General features: G+C 39.4%; 2 protein-coding genes across 2 annotated transcripts in view; one reads left to right on the top strand and one right to left on the bottom strand.

Annotated features, from left to right (window-relative positions):
* Nucleotides 1-23,538, bottom strand: part of Fbn2 (fibrillin 2) — a 228,437-nt gene that overhangs the window by 63,924 nt on the left and 140,975 nt on the right. The window contains exons 21-27 of the mRNA XM_048357068.1: nt 18,376-18,513; nt 17,794-17,844; nt 17,206-17,331; nt 7,849-8,076; nt 6,639-6,764; nt 3,280-3,408; nt 1,664-1,789 (exon numbers count right to left, since the gene is read on the bottom strand). Of these exons, the coding sequence (XP_048213025.1) occupies nt 1,664-1,789; nt 3,280-3,408; nt 6,639-6,764; nt 7,849-8,076; nt 17,206-17,331; nt 17,794-17,844; nt 18,376-18,513 (924 nt within the window). The remainder of the gene's footprint in view (nt 1-1,663; nt 1,790-3,279; nt 3,409-6,638; nt 6,765-7,848; nt 8,077-17,205; nt 17,332-17,793; nt 17,845-18,375; nt 18,514-23,538) is intronic.
* Nucleotides 18,838-20,392, top strand: LOC125359367 (26S proteasome regulatory subunit 10B-like). The gene has a single exon (XM_048357069.1). The coding sequence runs from the start codon at nt 18,850-18,852 to the stop codon at nt 20,017-20,019; it is 1,170 nt and encodes a 389-aa protein (XP_048213026.1). The 5' UTR covers nt 18,838-18,849; the 3' UTR covers nt 20,020-20,392.

The raw sequence follows: 23,538 nt of genomic DNA, 5'->3' as shown, positions 1-23,538 counted from the left end.
CTACTACTATCTACATTATGAGTTTACACCAGCATGCTCACCTCATCTTTGTTGGGTGGCATGTGTTGCTTACAAAACTTGTGCTATCTTTGAGGAAGATATGGCTCCAGGAAACAGAAGCCTGAGAGAAAAACTGACTTGTTTATCTGCTTTTGCCACTTGGTGCTTACATGCATGGAGAGGTGGATCTACAAGCCATACTGCTTATTTTACATGAAATACACATTTACAAGATGGGAAAGTGACTCCTACAACGATCTGTAGAATCGATCTGTAAAATCAGTGAGACTAACGTTGCAATCATTCTTGGTAGAGGGACCTACTTCTTGGTACAAGCTACCTGTCAGACACAATACTGGTTAAACACAATGGCAAACCAAAGTATTTTCATATAGTGAGATGGTCATCCCAACGTCTTAAAATCACTAATAAGACTATGTGATGCAAATTATGTTTATGGTCATTGTTTATTTTATATTATAGAGACATACATTTTATAGCATTGTTATACCTCTTAAGGTGCTTTTTTCAGCTCTAAGATCTATCAAACTAAGTAATAAAATAAATAGAACTTTACAAAGATTCCTGACTCTGTTTCTCAACATATCAGAGTGTGTTCACCTTAGACAAGCTGTATTATTTATTTTATGTAATATATACTTAATGTAATATTTGTTAACATTCTGAAAAAATATTTTTTTCCTGTACTGGCATTTGAACTCAGGGCCTCTACTCACTTTGCTTGCTTAGCTGGCTCTTGACCACTTGAGCTATGCCTCCAGTCCAGGTGATTATCCTGAAGAACTCTAGTGGACATTTCTGCCTTAGTTTGCCTAGAGCCCCAGTCCTACAAATCTTAGCCTCCTGTGTAGCTTATATTACAGATGTTATCTGGCCATGTAAAAGGCTTTATAGTAATAACATAAAATCTTATAACTTTACAATGCATCTTTTAAAAATTTGTTTAGTCCAAAATTTATCTGATATATTAGCACAGCAATACAGGCTTATAAAATATTGCACATCTATTTGGGAGGTGTGCTAAAGTTATTTTGTAAATATATTTAAAAATCCATTTTAATGACTTATTTCCTTATTGTTTCAAGAAGTGTTACTATAAAGAAGAGGCCTCCTGGCTCAATGAAAGCTTGAGCATCAGCACATGGGAACTGAGTGAACTCCAAGACTGTCTTTATTTATGACAGCACAGGTGGAGTGCTCAGTGAACAGCTTTCAGGGCTCTCCCGTCCCTCTGTCATTCCTATGGAGCTCAGGACTGGGACAGAAAACAGTGCTTCTGTGAAAAGTGGATAGATACATGTGCAGAGTGGACTTTGCCTGAGGAATGGACAAGGGACTGGACAGAGTATGCAGGTGAACAACCGAGGGGCAGGCCTAGGCAACAAGTCCACTCTATGCTACCTGGAGGATGAGACTATTCAGCCTCCCTTGCAGCCTTTACATAGGGACCAGCACTGTGCTTGCAGGCTTACCAGAATAGAGCCAGCTCATTAGTGCATGGCAGAGGAAACAGCCCGAGTCTAGATGGAGGGATTCCCTATGTCCAACTTGCAGTAGCTAGATTTCACGTATATCAGAAAAACACATTTGCTACAAGTAATGCCAGACCTTTGCCTTCTGTGCAGCTAGGGGACAAACTCACCCACACAGTCCTCGCGTGACAGTGACAGCTCATGTCCCAGTGGGCAGTCACAGTGGAAGCTGCCCTCAGTGTTCACACAGGTGCCACCCCTACAAAGGAGAGGGTTACGTTCACATTCGTCAATGTCTGCAAGGTAAAAACGTGAGAGCCATTAAGAACGTTCACACAGACAGCATGGGAAGACAAGTGTTATCTGAGGTAAATGAGTGACTGCAATTTAGAAGATGGGGTAAGCACTATGCAGCTTTCTCATTCTTAGTAAAATCATGAAGACTCTAGTCTTAAAGATAGCAAGCACCTAAAAAAATTGTTTCTATAACATCACCCTACTTAGTTAAATTAATGAGCTTTTCAGGGGAGACTCATCTGGAGAGGTAAATGCATCAAGATGATGCTCAAGAATTAGTCCATGCTGTGAAGGCAGTTACAGGAAGACAGACTGCTTGCTCCTAGACCACACATTCACCCACTCTTGTGGATACTGCAGTATACATTTGGCAGAAACATTAAAAACCAGAAACCTATGTTCAGGTCATATATACAGCACAGCTGGTTCCTGCTCACCAAATCACAGCCAGGAGATCAATAAAAATTGGGGAAATTATTTTGTTTTGTTTTTCTTTTTTGTGAGACAATGAAAAGGCTAGCTAAGTACTCAATAATAAAATAATTATACCTGAAATCACCTTGCTTTTCCTAAAGGGTATTGATCATGCATTGTACAAAGAAAGATGCTAGCCTCTTATTTCAGGGGCCTACCTAGAGGCGTATAAAGAAAGATGCTGGCCTACCAGACCAAGGGTCTAACTACCAACTAATTACCCTGTTGTCTATGAGAAAATGCAGAGAATCCATTGTATGGGCCTTTCACATGGTGAGCTCTAAGTAGGCATGGCTACTCAGCATGGGTAGCTAGTCTAGATTTTAAAGACACAGAAATAGACAATGTCTACTTCTCTAATATTTTGTTTTACTGATGATATAAAATGATAATATTCTGGATATTTAGCTAAATGAAATATATTATTAAAATTAAATACCTTTATTTCATATGAAACGAATAGTTTACAACAGATAAAAATAAAATTACATATGCTTCAGATTATCAACTCAACATATGTGTTAGTAGTGTTAGTATTCTTGTTAGCTCCAATTACATGTGGAAGGTATCTTAGACTCATAATCATCGTGTGACATGAATCCCAGAAGTCACTAAAAATGAAACCGTTGAGGTTGAAAATACCAGTGTTAGTAATAGGGCACAAATAAGGGTCTCAGCATGGGGTTGGCATGACAGAACACAAATCGGGGGTCATCACACCATGCCATCCACTTCAAATGAATCCCTCACTGAATAATTAGTTTGTTTGTGGATTCTATAAATAAACATAATTCAGTCTCAGTGTCTCATTACCACTCAGGCACCCAAAGTTGGGACTCTCAAGAGCCTACTATCTAGGAGGTGATTTCCGATTTGACATTAAACCTGTTCTCTCTCATATACAGTGCCCCACCCAGTATACCACTCATAGGCTGAGAGGAGCAGCAGTAGAGCCAATGAACACATACGGCCAGAGGGGATTCAGAACCAGCCATGAAGGGCTGGCTGTGCTCACCCATGCAGTTCTTCATCATCATGAAGCCACTCTCATAACCTTCAAAGCACTCGCACTCGAAGCTGCCTGGTGTGTTGACACAGACGCCACTGCCACAGAGGTCAGGGGAGATCCTGCACTCGTCGATGTCTAGTCCACACGTTTGAAAGAAATAAAAGAGCAGAATGAGATGCGAAGGCATTACAGTCCAAGGGAGGGATTCAGCCTTCCTTTCATGTGAAGGGGCCTTGCCCTGGGAATGTTGGGGAAGACTATGTTAAGAGCAGGGGTGTATGTTTCTGGAGATAAGGTCAAGGAGACCAGGCCTTAAGCACATTCCTTTCCCCAACTGCCAAAACTGACATGGCCAACAGGCAGGTGGCAACTATTGCCTTCAAGAATTCTGAAATGACAAGTACTGCTTTGTGAGTGGTTTGGACATAAAACTAGAAGGATGAACCAAGGAACTATGCTATGGGTTGAATGAGTCACAAAGAAAACTCAGAAGCAGTAGATATGAGGGAGGAAGCCTGCAGTGCCAGCCCGTGGTGGGAGCAGGCATGGATGGGCCTCTTCGCAGTGTGGCTGGCAGGACAGGGAAGTAATGAGGCAGACACAGCAAGCTGACTCCAGCCACAGAGTGTGCATCAAGCACCAGCCTTGGAGTATGCCCAGCGTGTGCTATGAGGGTCACCTTTGGATGGCATAATAACCAGTGGACTGCAGGAGGGGGCCGTGGCATCAGGCTGTTGGGAGAGTCAGGAGTGTGGTAGGGGCAGCCTAGGAAGTCCCGCCCACACTGACTTCACTGCCACTGTGGCGCTTCTAAGTGGGCCTGGCTACTGGAAGGGGGTGGGACATCAGAGGGCCAGGGTGTGTGTGTGCGTATGTGTGTGTGTGTGTGTGTGTGCTACTGGAAGGGGGTGGGACATCAGAGGGCCAGGGTGTGTGTGTGTGTGTGTGTGTGTGTGTGTGTGTGTGTGTGTGTGTGTGTTGCTTGTTTGGAGGTTCAGGGAGGAGGAGGAGAGGAAGAGGAAAGTGGGCGGGCGGTTCCTGCCAGAGGAGCTGAGCTGAGCTGAGCCAGCCTACGAAAGAGCCTAAGCCTGAGGCCTGTGGGGAAGTCCAAAGCCTGAGGCCTGCAGATGAGCCTAAAGCCTGAGGTGTCTGAAGCCTGAGGCCAGCAGAGAAGCCTGAGGCCCAAGACCTGTGGGGAAGTCTGGGGCCTGAGTAGAGGTGAGGCCTGTAGGAAGGAGGAATAGAAAGAAACTCATTCCTCTAGAGGTTTGGAGGTTGAGGCTGTTGGAGGTTAAGGAGTGGAGGCTTGAAGGTCAGGACTGGTCTGGGATCTGGATAATTAGCCCAGGACAAGGTAGTCACAGGCCAGCATTTGGAGGTGGAGAGCTGTTCTGGTTCAGGGTTTTAGGTTGTAAATAAAGCTACTTTGTAAATAAAATCCCTTCCAACCTTTAGTTGTGTCTCCATGGACTATTCTTGATCTCAGGTTATAACAGTGGGAAACATTTGCTGATCTAATTGTCAAAAAGTAGTTGGGCTGGGGATATAGCCTAGTGGCAAGAGTGCCTGCCTCGGATACACGAGGCCCTAGGTTCGATTCCCCAGCACCACATATACAGAAAACGGCCAGAAGCGGCGCTGTGGCTCAAGTGGCAGAGTGCTAGCCTTGAGCAAAAAGAAGCCAGGGACAGTGCTCAGGCCCTGAGTCCAAGGCCCAGGACTGGCCAAAAAAAAAAAAAAAAAAAAAAGTAGTGAAAAATTATGTGTGTGTTGGGGGTGGGGACCAGCAAATGGCAAAAAGAATATTCTGGAGTCAATGCCAGGGCACAGCCCCAGTCTAACATTTGCGTTTAAAGCCTACAGAAAATAATTTAACTTTCCTGTATCTGAATTTATTTGCAGTACAATCCACTTTGTATTTAGGACTAAAACACTTCTTGTCTCATAGAAAATGCTGAATATGTATTAGCTTCTTTCTGTGGAGAGCTGACATTTTTAGAAGAAGTAGTTTTAAATTGGTCCTAGAAAGCTAAACAGAAATTCTAACTTTAAAGATATGGACTAACTGGAGAGTCAACAGACTAAAGTATGTAAGTGGAGCACAGTAATGCATCTTGGGTACAGTTTGTCCCAGAGCCACGGACTGCAGAGACACAGTGAGTGTGAGTACAGGCAGCATGGGCAGGATCCAGAGAACACCTAGTTTCAGTGAAGTGTCTGACATTGTATGCTATTTTCCTTGAGATTTTGTATTATATCCCCAAACAATGTGGTGCTGCTGTCAACAAAAATATATTCTATTTGAGGAGAGAGAGTGTTCAAGACATTGAATCTTGAACACGTTTGGCTAGTTTCACACCAAAAATAAGAGCTGCGATCAGAACCACAGGAGGCATCAATTAGGTTATCCAGGATCAGGCTTGCCTGAGACAATGCAAGGTTCTTGGGGGAACACTGCACGAGATCTGCTTGACAATGAAAAGCCTAGTGGCTGAAAGGATTTGTTTGCCTAAACTTAACAGGATGGAGCCCATAGGAGATTCTGAAGTGCAGCACACAGTGTGAATAGCTGCCTAGCCCCTATCCTAGAGGGAAGGTACTCCTCCCTGCCACCCTGATGTGAGGCTGTACAAAGCCCTGGGATGTCAGGACCTCCTTGGTAGTCATCACCCTGGTCTCTGAGCAGCTCTAGCAGATAGGAATGATTTTATTACACTATACTGTAACTCTGCATCTTTTCAAATGAAAGAATTATGAGTACCATTTTCAGATGAGGAAAATAGATCACAGTACCTTTAAAGCAAACTTAAAAGTTTTTAGTATTATACTATCCAAGTTTATATATTGTTATAGTTAACAGCTACACTACAGTCTGAACACATATATATGTGATTTTGAAAATCACATTTTTATGGCACTCCTGCACATACATAAAAAGCACTCCTGTGCTGTTTTGAAGTTTTCTCTCACATGTTTATTTGCATAACTGGTTTAAGTATAAAGAAAAGAATAGTAGGAAGAAATTACATACTCATAGTGGGAAGATGGTGGCTGTGGGTGTAGGTGTGTGTTGGTATCTGGGTTTGAACTTAGGGCCTAGGTGCTGTCTCTTAGCTCAGATCTGGTGCTCTATTATTTGATCTACGATGTACTCTAGCTTTTCGGTGGTTATTGGTGAAAAGAGCCGCATGAATTTTCCTGCCTGGGCTGGCTTTGAACCACCATCCTCAAATATCTGCCTCCTAAGCAGCTAAGATAGGCACAAGACACTGGCGCCTGGCTAGAGAATGAGTTTTTGAAGAAAGGATCTTTAAACAAAGGAAAGAGAGCTTGCTCTACCTAATAACCCAAATGATCAACCTCACCTGTACAATTTCTTTCCTCCATGTCCAGAGCAAAGCCACTATTGCAACGACACTTGAAACTTCCAATTGTATTCCGGCACTTGCCATAGGTGCACATGCCAGGAAAAGCTTTGCATTCGTTGATATCTAAAAGCAGAATAAAATTAGAATATGGAGCTGGTTGGTATAAACAAAGAAAACCAAGCGTTATCAAATTCTGACATTTTCACACTGCTTTTATGTGAAACATTTCTGCTGTGCAAAAGATTCTTTACTCTAAACAAAAGTTCTAATCCCCTTATTTCTTGCCACACATTAGTAAGAGGTTTGCTGCTTTTGTGTCTGTCAGGGCTTCCTCTTCTCAGATGTGTGCAGGAGAAAGCACAGGGGAGGTAGAGGAGACAGACAAAGGAAATGAGAACAAGCTTATTTATTAGCCTGGTTTCTAACTTTACTTATGAGGGAAAGAAAGAGGAACTATTAAGCATATAGGGATAAAAAAAATGGTACCTACGTGGCTGGGTATATGGCCTAGTGGCAAGAGGGCTTGCCTTGTATACATGAAGCCACATATACAGAAAACTGCCAGAAGTGGCGCTGTGGCTCAAGTGGCAGAGTGCTAGCCTTGAGCAAAAAGAAGCCAGGGACAGTGCTCAGGCCCTAAGTCCAAGCTCCAGGACTGGCCAAAAAAAAAAAGATATCTACAACACGTTGAAGGTAACATGTGGCCCATTATGGCACTTCTTGTTCCCATAGTGTCTCAGGCTCCTGCTCAAACTCTTCTCCCATAAGGCCCTGGGTGTCCACTCCACCACTGGAAAGAGCCATTGTATCACATGACCAGCCATAATGCAATTAGCACAAAGCACAAGGGAGGAGGTACAGAAGGAGTCCAATGCCATAATAACCACCCTCCAAGAGGGCTCCCTGCATTCCTTTCCAGGGACACTCTCTTCTGAGTCTCTCTACTTTCTCAGTCTCCTTTTCACTTTCAAATAGACTTATTGTCTGCTTTAAGTACTTCCCTGCCTCTTGAGTCTTCAAAGGATGGAAAAAACAAATCTATACCCCTAGAATGGCATCACTTCAGTACTACCTTGTAGAGGTAATTTTTACTTGTGGATTGTAGGTGAGCCATTAATTGTGTATTTAAGGCACATCCAGTTCCCAGAGTATGTTGTAGAGTGCTGCCCAGACAGTGCAGAGGGACCAGGGTACTGCTGACTGATACCTTTATAAAATGGCCGCCCAGTGAGAACATCTCCTCTGTTGGCAAAGCCAGGCCCCCGAGGGCACAGGGTCTCATACTCCTTGGTGCCAGGTTTGGGGCATTCTTCACATTCGGTGCCCCAGGCAGCCCCAACGGCACAGCAGCAGGCATCCATGCGGAACTTTCCAGGGACAGGATGGATGCATTCATCTTCATCCCACTTCAGGTAGCACTGCTCCATACGAACATCTACATTGAAAGGAGAATGGCAATTTGGGAATAAGATGGAACATTCATGTATGAGAGTCTGTGCAGTGCTGTGCCTGATGATGGGCCTTGGAAGTACTACAGGCAGGGAGAGGCAAAGCACACAATCCACGACTGACTGAAAGACTTCACAACAAGTGTTGTGTAAGGAAGGCCAAATCTTACCTGTAGCCTAGCTATTCAGATAGCTGAGACCTGCAAGGTCATGGTTAGAAGCCATCCAGAGTAGAAAAAGCAAACAAACAAAAAAACCTGATGACTCCATCTTCAAATTAACCATCAAAATGTTGGACTGGAGTTATTATTCAAGTGGTGAGCGTGTCAGCCATAACCATGCCAACTGAGTGACAGCTTGAAGCCCTGACTTCAAGCTCAGGTACAGTGATAGGTACAGACACACATGTATACAAACACACACACACACACACACACACACACACACACACACACAGAACTATAATGAGTTTGCCTTCATGTGAAATGAGTGTTTTGCATTGTTTACATCCGAAAGACTAAAATAGTTTCAATGACCCAATTCCCTTCTCTAATTGCTTAAAATGTCTTCTAGTCAGCAAAGTGATGATGCACTGCAATCCATTTTCAGTTGGGAACAACGTTAAAACTGCTTTACAACAGAAAAATGTTATTTTGCATTAAAAGTGATTTATTTCCCCTACCAAATTTACCTTTTGAATCATAATTTGTCCTGGATCATATAAGTATGTAATGTTTCCTACTAGTAGGGAAAAACACTTTTGTTTATACATCACATTTTCCATTCTGCTTCAAAACGCACCAACATTTCAATACTTACCCTGTATTGCTCAGAACTTAGAGCATCACTAAAAAAAGCCAAAAATAGGGTAAATCGATATGGTATGTGCATACCATATTCATTTACTAGTTAACAGAACTGGTTATCATCTAGTCAAATACTTGCATGTGTACTTACACATGTAGCTAATGAGTTCAGAAAGATTTTTCTGAACAAATAAAATGATTTCTTTAGTAAGAGCATTTGAAACATTAAATCTTTTCTAAATGTACAAATTAGTGCATGAAGGGAAGATATCCCTGATGCAAATGTAAACATAAAAATGAATACAATTATTAATTACATACTGTTGTATATTATTTACACAATTAAATAAAATCACATAAATGTTATACGTGTATTAACTGTATAATATTGTTTGTAGGCTTTCAGGCAAAGGCAACATCAATTTCAGCAGCAACCTTTAACAACAATTATAAACCTCTCTAAGTGTCTCAGTTAAGTTTTATTTTCATTACAGAAAACTAAGTCATCAATTTTTATTGTGATTCAGTAGACTGAACATAGATATTCAGTAAGGCAGCTATGCTTTATATGTCTACATTGGTGCTAAGTAAAAGTAACACCCTAGACTAGGGTGAACAAAAGTGCAGTGAGGCTTCCAGCCACAGGCTCTCGGGGCTGTCTCCCTACAGGTGTCTCCACACACCAACAACATTAGGGAAGGGAGGGCCATCAAGAGATCTGAACGTTTTATATATGTATGGGTAGTTTGAAAACTCTGTCTGGAGTCACAAGGTTTCTGAAGTTATTGAAGTAATTTGCTCAAAAAGCCATTCTGTGATACATAGGGGGTAAAAAGTATTTGAACTATGTACAAATATCCTGGAAGAGAAATCCTGTGTCTTTGCTATGAATGTTCACATTAGTATTTACATCAGGAATGAACATAGCAAGTGGACCATGTAAGATCCTTGCACAGAAATTAAAATGTGAATCTGGAAATATCTGGATGGCACATGTGCTCTGAAGATTGTTGCAGTCCCCATTGTAATGCTATCTTTGATTACTTCACCTTTTTACATTGCATGGATGGCTCCTATGAGCATTTGATCTTGAGATCCTTGACTTACACGATGTTCTATTAGAGCTATATATCACTACTTTTGTGTGTATGTGTGTTTGCGTGTTTGTGTGTGTGCATGCATGAGCCAGTCCTGGGGCTTGAACTCAGGGCTTGGGTGCTGCTCCTGAACTTTTTTACTCAAGGCTAGTGCTATACCACTTACTCCACAATTACATCTCCAGGTTTTGTTTTGTTGTTTTGCTTTTTTTTTTTGTACTTAATTGGATAGAAGAGTCTTGTGGACTTTCTGGCGTGGGTTAGCTTTGAACCTTGATCCTTAGATCTCAACCTCCTGAACTGCTAGGATTACAGGTGTGAGCCACCAGCATCTAGCCTTATACTACAACTCTTGATTTCAGAATATTTTACCTGTATGTGTGTGTATATGTATATGTATGTGTGTGGGTATGCATGTGTTTGGGTGTATGCTGGTCCTGGGTATTGAACTCAGGACCTAGGCATTACCTTGGAGCTTCTGCCGCATAAGCTCATGCTCCACCATTTGAGCCACAGCTCCACTTCTGGCATGGTGGTTTATTAGAGATAAGAGTATATGCTGAAAAATATAGAAACCTCACAGATTGGAAGAAGAGCTTCATTATCCATACAACAGACAAGGGCCTCATATCTAAAATACAGCTATAGCTCAAGAAATTAAATTCCTCCACAACAGAACACAAAGAAACAACCACCCCATTAAAAGTGGGCTACTTTAAGAGAAACTCCTCTGTAGAGGAAATATGAATGGCCAAGAGACACATGAAGACATGCTCAGCATCACTGGCCATAAAAGAAATGCAAATCAAAACAACACTGAGATTCCACCTTACATCAGTTAAAATGTCCATTGTCAAGAAAACAAATAACAACAGGTGCTGGTGGGGATGTGGCCAAAGGGGAGCACTACTATACTGTTGGTGGGAGTGCAAACTTGTCCAACCACTCAAGAAAACTAGACATAGAGCCCCCTATGATCCAGCAATCCCTCTCCTGAGTGTTTACCTAATGACCACAAATAAGGCCAAACTAAAGCTACTAGCACAACCATATTCACTGCAGCATTATTTACCATAGGTAAGATATGGAAACAATCCAGATGCCCCTCAGTAGATGAATGGATCAAGAAGATGTGGTATATATACACAATGGAGGTATATGCTTCCTTTAGAAAGAATGACAGTGCCCCATTTGTAAGGAAATGGATCGGAAAAAATTATATTAAGTGAAGCAAGCTAGACCCAAAGAAAAATAGGTTGCATGATTTCCCTCATTTTTAAGAACTAGAATATGTCTATGATATCCTTAACAGGGGATCTTAATAACCCAATTTCTTAGTGCATAGGACTGTATATAATGAAGCATAGCAACATGAACTCCCAGATATGGAAATGAGGTTCTTATTATGTTCTGTATGTAGTTATTTTTTCCCTGTTTCTTTTAGTCTTCTGTGCCTGTGTTATATATAAGATTATTCGATATGGGGAAGGGAAAGTGAATCACAGAAACAACAAGACAAAGATGAGCCAATACAAAATTGATACTCACTTGACATGGGGAGGGGGATAAGGAGGGCTAGGTTTGAGATATTGAGTGATGGGGTAACAATGATTAAAAACAAAAGTACTTATTACCTTACATGTAACTATAACCTGCCCTGCCCCGCCCCCTTGCTCATCACCTTTGCAATTAAAAAAAAAAAAAAAGATTGTGTGCTGGCTTTACTCCACAATCTTCAGATCTTAGTCTCCTAAGTAGATAGGATTACAGGAGTAAGCCACTATTTCCTGGTAAATAAATAACCAAGACAAAAGGGGCTGGAGGCATGGCTCAGGTAGTAGAGAACCAGCTTAGCAATCTCAAATCCCTGAGTTCAAACCCCAATAACTGAAAAAAGATACTTCATATTTTAAACATTATAACTAATTTTAGGATAATTTTAAAAGGATTAAAAATTTGAGCATGGTTTTATTTATATACTTGGGACTTAATGTTTCTAAATTATTCCACATAATTTATAGGCATATTTTCTTTTTTCATGTTAGCACATACCCAATATTCTAAGCTTATAAAATTGTAATAAATAATTGGATATGTTTTTATATTAAACATTTATATTTTCATGCTAAATACATATATTTAACATATATTTTTAAATATTCACCTATATATTGCTAAATTACTATCTCTAAAATGTGAAGGAAGGTAACCACAGGCTGCACATACACAGCATGGCTGGAGGCCCTGGGTTTGATTCCTCAGTATCACATAAAGACATATTTTCCATCCAAATTTAAATGTGCTATTAAAATGCTGAAACTCATGGAAACTGAGCAACATATTATGGAATGATCATCAAAGAGATAAGAAGGGAAATCCAGAAGTTTCTAGAATCCAATGTGAATGAACATACAACATGCCTTTGGGACACAACTAACATAGTACTAAAAAGAAAGTTTATATTATATCCAAAGTGCCTAAATCAACAAACTGAAGAAAGCTCAATACTCTCATGATACACCCCAAATTCCTAAAACCCAAGAAGACACCCAACCCAAACCAGTAAATAGAAAGAAATAGTAAAATTGGACAAGAAATAAATGAAAAAAAGACTATACAAAGACTCCTATAAAGAACCACAGAAAGAATCAACAAAAAAAAGTGTTGGTTGTTCAAAAAAATTGATTACTGACAAAACTTGACAAAAAGAAGGAATCATCCAAATAAATAAAATTAGAGATGAAACAGGGACATTACCACAAATAGAGCAAAATTCAGAATACTATAAGGGAAAACTTTGCAAATCTTTATGCCAATCAATGAGTAAGTGTGACAAAAATGAATGTACTGTTAGAGAACATAAATATACCTACACTAAGAGAGAATAAAACACTTAAACAGATCCATAACAAGAAGAGAACATCAATATACCTACACTAAGATAAGAGAGAATAAACCACTTAAACAGATCCATAACAAGAAATGAAATTGAGATGGCAATATAAGACCTTCCATCTAAGAAAAGTCTAGGTCCTGGTGGTTTCACAGTGGAATTCTGTAAGACTTTACAGCAGAATAAACACCAATAGTCCTCCAGCTCTTCAATTAAATAGAAAAGGAGGGATCACTACCAACACATTCTATGAGGTCAGCATTGCACTAATCATAAAACCAGAGACTCAACAAAAAAGAGAGATCTATAGGCCTATCTCTTTGATGAACATAGATATAAAACTTCTCAATAAAATAGTGACCAAATCCAGTAACTAATTTTTAAAAATCATGTACTACAATCAAACTCATCCCAGAGATATAAGATTCATTCAATGTATATAAATAAATATAATACAATACAACAGAAGACAAGTATCACATGATTATCTTAATAGATGCAGAAAAAAAGCCTTTGGCAAGATCAAACATATTTTTATGTTAAAAGCACTAGAGAAGCTAGGAATGCATGAAACATTCCTCAACATAATAAAGGCTGTTTATGACAAACCTATACCAATATTACACTTCATCTTGAAAAACTAAAACTATTTCCTCTAAAACAGTAATAAGACAAGGATGTCCAATTTCTATACTTCTCTTCACTATAGTACTTAATTCCTAGCAAGAGCAATAAGGCAAGAGGAAGCCATACAGGGAATCCTATTAGGGAAGATGTAAAACTATCCCTATTTGCAGATAACATGGTCCTATATTTAAAGTACCCTAGAAATGCTACTTGAAGCTCATAAGCTAATTAAAAGCTAGCAAACTAGTGGGGTATAAAATGGGTACACAAATATCAACAATGAGACAATTGGGACAGAAATTAGAAAAGAGCTCCATTTGCTCCCCCACCCCCAAATTAAATACCTAGAAACTAATCTAACCAAGAATATGAAGGACCTCTAAGAAACAAAAGTATAATGTTTTGTAGAAAGAAATTAAAGAGGGCATAAGAAAATAGACCTCACATGTTCCTGGAGTCACAGAATTAATAATTAAAAAATGATAATACTTCCAAAAGAAATCCTGAGTCAATGCAATACCTATCAAAATCCCAACATCATTTCTCACTGTAATAAAGGAAACAACCCAAAAATTCATATGGAACCATAGAAGGCCTAACTGCAAAGGAAATCCAGGCAGAAAAAGTAGTCCTAGAGGTATAACAATTTCAAACACCAAACTATATTAGAATAATGAAAACAATTTGGTACTGACAAATAAACAGGCCTAAGGACCAATGGAACAGAAGACACAGAAATAAACCCACACACATACAGCCATCCAATAGTTGATAAGGGAGCAAAAAACATAGGCTGGAATTAAAACAGTCTCTGCAACAAATGGTGATGGGAAAACTGAAACTGGATCCCTATCTACTACCTGGCACCAGTATCAATTCAAAATGGATCAAAGACCTCAATCCACGAAGCTACTACAGGAAGGGGCAGGAGAGATATTTGTATTCCTCAGCACAGACAAAAACTTTTTGAGTAAAGATCCAGAAGCACAGCAAATGAAAGAAAGTTTCTGCATAGGAAAGGACAAAATTAACGAGCTAAAAAGCGTAGAGAACAGGCGAAGACCTTTGCCAGCTATACATCAGACAAAGACCTAACATTTAGAATATGTAGACAGGTTAAGAAGCTAATCCTCAAGGAATCAACAAGCCAATTAATAAATGGGCAAATGAGCTAAATAGGGTCTTCACAGAAGTAAAAATGTCCAACAGACATCTCTGGCTATAAAGAAAATGCAAATCAAAACAACACTGAGATGCCATCTCACCCCAGTTAGAATGCCATCATCAAAACACAACAATAACAGATGATGGTACACATGTAGGTGAATAGGAATCCTAGTAAACTTAATCATTCTGGAAAGCAGTACAAAGGTTCCTCAAAAACCTAAACATAGAACTAACCTTATGATCCAGCAATTCCATTCTTTGGCATTTATCCAAAAGATTACAAACTAGTTTACAGTAAAGCTACAAGCACAGCCATGTTCACTGCAGAATTATTCACCATAGCCAAGGTATGTAATCAGTCCAGCTGATCCTCAATAGACAAACTGATCAAGAAAATGTGATGTTTTACTCATGGATTAGGAAGAATGATATTGCATCATTTGTAAAGAAAAGGAAGGATTTGAAAAAAAATCACATTAGGTGAAGTAACTCAGGTCCAGAGAAATAAAGGATACAGGTTTTCTCTCATGCATAAAACTTAGAATTTTAAGTAAACAATTTGGCATCTTATACAGGTATACATAAGTGCATTAGATTATGTAGATTCTGGTGAGAACTCAAATGGTATAATTTCTTGTTGGGGTCCATCTTTCTCGCCTTGATGGAAGGGGCTTGAGGCACCTCCCCCAGCTGGGGAATGGGGCCCTTCCATCCTCTCTACATTGGAATCCGGAGAAACCGGTTGGGCAAATAGACCCCCGACTTAGCTGGCAGCCAGCCTGGCGCCTACCAGCCCCGCCCTGGTTCGGCGCGCTCAGAGTGACGTAGCCCCTTGGGAGTCACGTGACAGCTCATGGCCTATCGGAATCCTGGCCAACCCCCTTCCTTAGGAATCATCTCCCCTTGACCTTCTCTCAATAAAGTTAGTTCGCTCTCAGAAGCCTACTCCGTGGTCTATGTACGCTAGCTCCCAGGGAAGGATAGCGGCCACATTACCACGCAGGTCGCGCGCACGCCAGGCCGGAGTGACCCCTACATCCCACCTTGACATACCTGCAGGCCGAGGGTTAGGGGAGAGGATGATACGAGGGTAATAAGAGAGAAAGGAATAAGCATCTGAGCCGGAGCAGAGAAACAGCCCCAACAATTTCTTAGAAAGGTTAACTCACAGTCCAACAAAAATACACAGTAGTAAATGGGTTCTCAAAAGATGGAGTGGGCTCAAGGGGAGTGGAGTAAATGAATAAAGAGAAGGGGAGGAGAATGCAGTCATAAAATACAATGCAGATCCTGAAAAATCAAGAAAACCGAGGGATGGGGTGGGGTTGGGAGAGATGGGGAGAATGACAACAGAGGTGACATTGATCAAGATACATTTTATACATAAACTTCTTTGTTTAATGGCAACTCTTTTATTCAATTACTTAAAGGTAGTAAAAATATAAAGTTCTTGTGTATAATCAAAGTACATGTTTATTATAGTAAGTAAATTGTGTGGTAATTATTATACTAGCCTTAACAGTGAAAAGGTCACTGATATGTTTAAATAATCTCAAAATTGTTGAATACTATGAATGTTCATGCTCTGTCCACCTTTTAAATTTCAACTACAAGCATATGTAGACATTTTTCAAATAAAAATGCTTCTGTTTCCTAGTTACTGAAAGTTTATTTAAATAAATTACTTGTTGTGTACATTCCATTAATATGAAGTTCATAGATATTCCTTTTGCCATAATGAAATTCAAGTTCAGTCAAATAGGACACTGATAAAGAATAAGGTAAATAATCATTCCTGGTTTTAGATATTTAGAAAACACAACATTTAAAATATACTTATGTGTTCTGATTTCAACAAGCTTACAAGTCATTCATCCTACATTCAAGTTTGAGTAATATTTATTTTTTGAAAATATTTTTATTATCTTTAAGAATTGTACAAAGGAGTTTATAAACACAGGTGCATCTTGATCAATGTCACCCTTTTCAACACTCACCCAACCCTTCTAACATACTCCTTTCACTTTTCTTAACTTTTTAGGATACATATTTAAGTTCTAAAGGTAGGAAAGGAAGAACCATAGTCAGTCAATTATTTCAAGCCAAAATGAATTAACTTAGCCCATAACTTCACCTATGTTTAAAGGACACTGCTGTGCTGGTCCCTGAAAGCTAACTTTCTAAATACTAGTCTCCAATATTTCTTCTGTATTCAAAATTGGCATAGTTTTCTTATTTCATTGTGTATAAAAGACTGAATTTGCTGAAAGGATTTGACTGAAGAAACTCAAGTGTAGAAAATAGTTTTTGAGTGGTAACTAACTTTCTGCATTAAGCAGAACTTAAACACATTAACATTAAAAAATATCCTCAGGTAATACTGCCGTAATTATAGGTACTCTGCACTAAATTTAAAGTAATCATTTTTCAAATACAGACTCAGTGGTTTTGGGCTAGCCACTGCCTGAAGGACAGAAAATTCAAGACTCATTTCATGCATGAGAGAAAAGAATGTATGAAACTTACCTAAGCACACACGGCCCGTTCCATCCAATGTAAGGCCTTCAGGGCACTCACAGTGAAAAGATCCTTTGCTATTGACACAGCGTCCATTTGGACAAACACCAGGAAACACCTCACACTCATTAACATCTGCAGGGAAATGGGAGGAACCCCAGGATAAAGATATTACAAATAGAAAAAACAGGTATACTTCTTTCCTGTATAACATTTTCAATCTGCACTACAATGTGGATTATTGCTTGAGTAAAGCAAAAATATCCCCAAACCAGGCATCTAGCTCCACTAGGCACCAGCTGTAAAATGGCTCTGCCTGTCCATAAAATAGCTCAGACATGCTCCTCAGACAGCTGTTCTGTGCCTTGATGGCTGTTGACACCCTTATAAAGTTTACTCACATGCATAGAGGAAAAAAGGGAAACTTTTAAGCCATTTTCTGAGTGTACTAGGCTAAAGCATTTCTTCATTACACTGAGTATTTTCATTAAAATTTCAACTTTTTTGAAAATGATGAGCATCTCTAATGCTTATGAATAAATATTACTTCAAAATTCTGCTTTAAAGACATACATCATTATCCACGTATACACTCACCTTCACAAGTAACACCTTTAATCCTGGCAAACCCTCTTGAGCAAGCTGCATCTATAAGGACAACAGGACAGATTGTTTTTTACTTGGCTGGAAAAAAATAACCTATCTTAAGCTAAGAATCAGCATAATAGAATTACAAATTGAGGGTGGGGAGCTTTGAAGGCTGAATGTTCCAGCTGACCCCCTCCTCGATTCAGTTAAGTCCTGACTTGCTATTTACCAACACAGGAATTTTTTTCCTCTATAATTTCTTTTTGCTCTCATGTTGATATCTGAAGGGTAAGTAATATGACTGCAGGGACAAGACAAACATATCCTTCTGGGACACAGGCAAAGAAGGACCTGGAAGTGTACAGATGGTTGTTTAGGAGCTCGACTCCCATGAATTCTTTTCCTTATTTCAAGGATCTTCTTAGAGAAAAAGGAAAATCCAAACAGACATTTGAAGAGGTGGGTAAGTTGAGTCAAACATAGATAGTCTATGGCCTGCTCACTAAGGGAACGCATGCACATGAAAAAGGAAGTCTTGAAGGAGAAGGCAGCTCTCCAATGTGCAGCCTAGAAGGCTGGTATGGCACGCACCCAGTTCACAGCGCTCACAAGGACTCCCCCAGGCAGCTCCAAGGGTGGCACAGCACTCAGACTTCAGGGTGGCCCCGTTAATGTTCACCTCACAGCGGTTGTCCTGGATGTTGAGCCAACATGTCCCTTTCAGGCTGTCTGAAAAGGAAAAGGGAAGGTTCGGATACTCTTACTTTGAGGAAAATGGAATTAATTCCTCAAAGGCACTTGTTATAGTATCAAAAAAAAACAAACCTTAAGAGAATAATTGTTTAAACTTTTTACAGCATATCCTTTGAACACACCTGCAGGTACATGCACTCATATTATTTACTTACTTTATATATACACATATATTATACATAATATGTATAATTCTTAATTTTAACATACTTCTAAAACCAAACTAAAATAGCTTCTATTTCTGCACAAATTAAAAAGTTTCAGTAAATGTGCAGATATTAAAACAAAGCAGATGAGCGACGGCTTCTCATCATGGCGGACCCTAGAGATAAGGCGCTTCAGGACTACCGCAAGAAGCTGCTGGAACACAAGGAAATCGATGGCCGTATCAAGGAGTTAAGGGAACAGTTAAAAGAACTTACCAAGCAGTATGAAAAGTCTGAAAATGATCTGAAGGCCCTACAAAGTGTCGGGCAGATTGTAGGTGAAGTGCTTAAGCAGTTAACTGAAGAAAAATTCATTGTTAAAGCTACAAATGGACCAAGATATGTTGTAGGTTGTCGTCGACAGCTTGACAAAAGTAAGCTGAAGCCAGGAACAAGAGTTGCTTTGGATATGACTACATTAACTATCATGAGATATTTGCCAAGAGAGGTGGATCCATTGGTTTACAACATGTCTCATGAAGATCCTGGAAATGTTTCTTATTCTGAGATTGGAGGGCTCTCAGAACAGATTCGGGAATTAAGAGAGGTAATAGAATTACCTCTTACAAACCCAGAATTATTCCAGTGTGTAGGCATAATACCTCCAAAAGGCTGTTTGTTATATGGACCACCAGGCACGGGAAAAACACTCTTGGCACGAGCTGTTGCCAGCCAGTTGGACTGCAATTTCCTAAAGGTTGTATCTAGTTCTATTGTAGACAAGTACATTGGTGAAAGTGCTCGTTTGATTAGAGAAATGTTCAATTATGCCAGAGACCATCAGCCATGCATCATTTTTATGGATGAAATTGATGCTATTGATGGTCGTCGGTTTTCTGAGGGTACTTCAGCTGGCAGAGAGATTCAGAGAACTTTAATGGAGTTACTGAATCAAATGGATGGATTTGATACTCTGCATAGAGTTAAAATGATCATGGCTACAAACAGACCAGATACACTGGATCCTGCTTTGCTGCGTCCAGGACAATTAGATAGGAAAATACATATTGATTTACCAAACGAACAAGCAAGATTAGATATATTGAAAATCCATGCAGGTCCTATTACAAAGCATGGTGAAATAGATTATGAAGCAATTGTGAAGCTTTCAGATGGCTTTAATGGAGCAGACCTGAGAAATGTTTGTACTGAAGCAGGGATGTTTGCGATTCGTGCTGATCATGATTTTGTAGTTCAGGAAGACTTCATGAAAGCAGCCAGAAAAGTGGCTGATTCTAAGAAGCTGGAGTCTAAATTGGACTACAAGCCTGTATAATTTTCTGTAAGGTTTTTGATGGCTGCATGACAGACTGGCTTATTGTAAAAATAAAGTTAAGGAAAATAATGTATGTATTGGCAATGATCTTATTAAAGTCTGTGAATAAAAATATGTATAACAAAAGTTAGAATGTAATTCAGTATTTCAACTTTTAAAATTGGGACAGGAGAAATTTATGCTGTTAATGTTGCATTTGTTGCAACAGAAGTTACAAAAGGATGTGTATTGAAGCTTTTCATATTTGCTGTGTGAGCATTTTATAGAACATTCAGAGTGTTTGAAATAGTCATACAAGAGAACATTTCTTAAGTCTTATTTTATATCATTTGTTTTCTTCATCCTAAAAGTTGAATAAAATCTGTTTAATTTAGTTCTCCTATAAAAAAAACAACAAAGCAGAAACTCTCCTCTAGCTTTCAAGGATGTGGTCATTTTACTTTGTCCTTTTCTGGACTTTGTTCTTTTTGGAGATTGTTAGTGTATGCAAGTCATGAACTTTTGTTTCAGACCACCTTCAGCAGCTCTTTGCATGTTTACTTACACCTTAAACAACATTGCACAGAGGAGACATGCCTGTAACACTTGTGAACTTAAATGCCTTTTAAATAACCTAAAGTAACAAGTGCTTTGTCATTTTGGCTTTGATCATTAAAAGTAAGATAAATTGTATCAGGAACTGCTAATACTGAGTAAACTAGTGTCAGAAATTGTCCTAAGTTCTAAAAGGCTTCCCACTCATTTATGCACTGATGAAAATGAGCCTGTGAGGTGTGTACAATTTGCAGATGAGAAAACGGAAGCACAGAGAAGTCAACTATTTGGGTTTTATCTTTTTCTCTTTCTGGTCCCAGGGTTTGAATTTAGGGCCCATGTACTGTCCCTGAGCTCTTTTGCTCAAGGCCAGCACCCTACCATTTGAGCCACAGGTTCACTTCCAAATTTTTGGTGGTTGAGTGGAGATAAGACTCTCACAAACTTTTCTGCCCAAGTTGGTTTTGAAGTGCTATTTTCAGGACTCAGCCTCCTGAGTAGCTCAGATTATAGGTGTGAGCCATTGGTGCCCAATAGTCAGTTGGTTAGTAAGGGAAATAAGGTAATATAGTGTTTGTGTCAAGATTTCAATCTGCAAAGCCCGATTACAGACCTCCACCATGCTAGATTATGCATCTTTTTTGGTGCTTGTAATAGGGCAAGAATTCAAGTCCTGGTGCACTTGCTGAAATTATTGCTCAAAGCTGACATTCTACTACTTCCAGCATGGCATCTTGCTGGTTTATTGTAGATAGGAATCTTGCAAACTTTTCTGCCTAGTCTGGCTTTGAGTCTTGCTCCTCCATGTCTTGGCCTCCTGAGAAGCTAGGATCAAGACATAAACCACCAGTTCCTGACCAGCGCGTGCTTCTTTATAGATTAGTACTGCACCAACACTTACAGTTTGCAAATCCATTGAGACATTTTCCCCCATCTCATTCTGATTTCTGTAAGTGCACATAAGTGTACACACATACACACAACACAGATATTTGCATTGTAGTCTGAAAAAAAAGTGAAGTATACCGCCTGAGGGAATGAGCTAGAAGTCCTGACTTATAATATGACATCCAAACAGAAAAAGAAGACCTTCTCCAGCCACAGTGGACTTCAGATGTACCTTTGCTGGACCTGCATGAGCCGGAAGTAGGCCAGTGAGGCTAAGGTGGAGGGGCTAGAAGCAACACAGAGGAAGACAGAGCTGGAGGAACATCATGAGCCTACACAGACTTTCGCAGGAGTCTGGCTTTTGCTCTAAGAGCTATGAGGGAATTCAAAGTGATTATAAGGCAGACTTTCTAGACAAGGAATGATATCTGCTCATATATGTTTTAAAAGATTTCACTGCAGCAGAGTGGCAAGTATGGGGGGGCAGGAATCAAGACAGAGGGTACAGTATAAATAAAGAAGAGAAATAATTGATATTTGGATTGGGGTTGTTAGTGTTGAAATATGGTTAAAATATGGATAAACTTCAAGAACAATCAATAGGTTTATAGATGATTTCAGTGAATAGTTAGGGAAGAAGGTATACAGTACAAAGTGAAGGATTTGAGGAATAGCAATTGGAATCATGGAGTTCTATTTGCTAAAGTGGAAATTTCTAGAAAACCCCAGTTCAAGCTGGAAGACAGTAATTTGGTTTTAGAATGATACTCTTAGATGGCTATAAAACATACAAGTAGAGACAATGGCAGAGGATTGGTCCTATCAGTCTGGAGTTAGTAGAAAAGTTGAGGATGACAAGACAATTTTGAGTCAGCAGAGAAAGGATCTAAGGATGAGTACACAGAGAAGCAAAGAGTTCCATGGATTGACAGGATATTTTATAGCAGAGATCACGGGAGTAAGAAACGCATAGCAAGAGGAATGGGAAAAAATGAGCCAGAATAGAAGATAAGAAGACACCTGTGGTTGGGAGGCTCCAAATGAAAACTTCGAGAGTGATAATACTTTTAAGATGAAGACTGAGAAAATACTGTGGGATTTGATGACAGGAAAGTCTCTGTCGTGTCATGTCCACTCAAGTTGCACAGAGTACAGGCTCAAGTCAAGGGGCACAAGGCTGTGGATTGCAGAGCCATCCAACCCAAGCAGTGTAACACAGGAAGGACTCACCAACCATGGCCTTCAATTGGATCAAGCAGAATACAATTGTTTATTACAGCAGTTACTTAGTAGTTTGAAGAATATACATCCTAAGGTTTTAAATATTTCTAGTATCCAAGTAAATCATATGCAGTATAACTTTATATTAGCAATCATAGCATGGGACTGTCAAAATTATAAACTTATACCCTGAATACTAGAAATCTGTAGACTAACCACTGATTAGATTCACTGACAGTTCTATAAGAAAATACACATATTTTCCTATGGATATTTCATTACTTTTCTATTAGAATTATCTCTTAAAGGAAACCAGGAAATAAAATAAGGTCTAAACTTTAAAAATATTAGGCAAATTTCAGAGTAGTTCTAGGCTGAGATACTCAAATTTGATCATAATATATAAAAACAGAACACACTGGCTTGGGAGAATATGGTGATGTTTAATGGCTAGTAATCATAATAATGATGTAATGACTTGAGAATAAAAAGTCTTTGTTTCATTAATAAGTCTAAGGACAAAGGGCCAAAATAATAAAAGTGTGTAAGATGAAGCATAAGCTAAGCTATCTTTGATGCTCAAGTGGCACACAGATTTAGTTTTCTGAGGCATTATTAGACTAATGCTGAGTTCATTTCCTTTGCATAATAAAATGATTCCATCTCAGTTGGAAATTCTGCCTTAGCAAAAATATTTCTGCCTTACAGATCCAACCCATTCCCCACCCCCCAACACCTGGAATTCTCTTAAAAAAAATATGGCTGCAGGCAGACAGCAGCCTATTCCTAATAAAGACTGCTAAGCAAAGCTGAAATGCCAGCAGCTACAACTGAACCTCACTTGGAAATGAAGAGCTGAACTTCCAAAGACATTTT

The sequence above is a fragment of the Perognathus longimembris genome, chromosome 11 (genome assembly GCF_023159225.1).
Source record: "Perognathus longimembris pacificus isolate PPM17 chromosome 11, ASM2315922v1, whole genome shotgun sequence".
NCBI lineage: Eukaryota > Metazoa > Chordata > Mammalia > Rodentia > Heteromyidae > Perognathus > Perognathus longimembris.
The sequence above is the reverse complement of the archived record's forward strand: the minus strand, read 5'-3'. Positions and strand labels throughout refer to the sequence as shown.